Source organism: Octopus bimaculoides, chromosome 9 (genome assembly GCF_001194135.2).
Source record: "Octopus bimaculoides isolate UCB-OBI-ISO-001 chromosome 9, ASM119413v2, whole genome shotgun sequence".
NCBI lineage: Eukaryota > Metazoa > Mollusca > Cephalopoda > Octopoda > Octopodidae > Octopus > Octopus bimaculoides.
Genome location: NC_068989.1, coordinates 7,969,100 through 7,970,052, shown reverse-complemented (window position 1 = coordinate 7,970,052; position 953 = coordinate 7,969,100). Strand labels below are relative to the sequence as shown.

At 32.7% G+C, this 953-nt stretch overlaps 1 protein-coding gene across 1 annotated transcript in view; it reads right to left on the bottom strand.

Moving 5' to 3' along the window:
- Positions 1-953, bottom strand: part of LOC106883560 (ephrin type-A receptor 4-B) — a 136,992-nt gene continuing 136,039 nt past the window's right edge. Inside the window, exon 17 of the mRNA XM_014934611.2 lies at positions 1-403. Within this exon, the coding sequence (XP_014790097.2) occupies positions 115-403 (289 nt within the window). The 3' untranslated portion in view covers positions 1-114. The remainder of the gene's footprint in view (positions 404-953) is intronic.

Genomic DNA, 953 nt, shown 5'->3' with positions numbered 1-953 from the left:
CTGTAATTTTCTTTCTTTTTTTTTTCCTCCTTTGTTCTTGGCAGTTATTTAGATCAAACCCAGTGGAAATAATGGATACATTCCATTTTCTCAGTCTTCATAACAACATATGTCTTATTGTGAGTACACACGTCTGATGAGAAATTCTGTTGACAGCTCTTCTGGGGAGGTGTCTGCTGGTATTTCGGGGATTTGACGTCTTTCAGGTAGGGGTGGGGCTAAATCGATTTCAAAAGACTGAGGCGGACTGCTGTTTTCTGAAGCTGCTAAAGGCACATTGATATTGTCCAGTTCCAAATAGTTACAGTCTTTGGATAGTAAATATTCCAGTAGGTGACGTAGTTGTGTGAATGTCGGTCGTTTTTGAGGATTTTCTGCCCAGCATAACCGCATAATCCGATACCTGTTGAAGTAGAGTTATATATAATATAGTAATCATATTTTAATAAAGTAATTAACGAAAAAGATTTTAAAAAAACAAGAGGATACCACTGAATTAAAAATAGTGTAAATAATTTCAAGAAAGAAATTAAAAAGACAAAAGTTAGCTAGGGGAAAGTTAGTATAAGGGCAATAATAAAGCTGATAGTTCATTAGTTTGAAGTATGTAACTTTTACTATAAGAAAGCAATTATTAAAGTCTATCATGTGTAGAAAATTCTTATAAATTCCAGTTTGAATTGTTTTTTTCTCAAAATGTGGTTTATAGGTTTCTTTTTTAACTGAAAATCACAAAATAGATAAATTCGTTGCGACATAGTTATTTTTACAGCGCGATAATATTTTTTCTAACATCTCTGTTGATGCTCAGCATGACTATAAACGTGTGTTCCCTCGAATTTGTTTCCTCATAAGTTTTTAAGAAAATGGATATTTTTAAACGAAATTTTCTACAAATATGTTTCAGATGGTATAAATTACGATTATATCAGTGGTGGTGGTGGTGGTGGTGG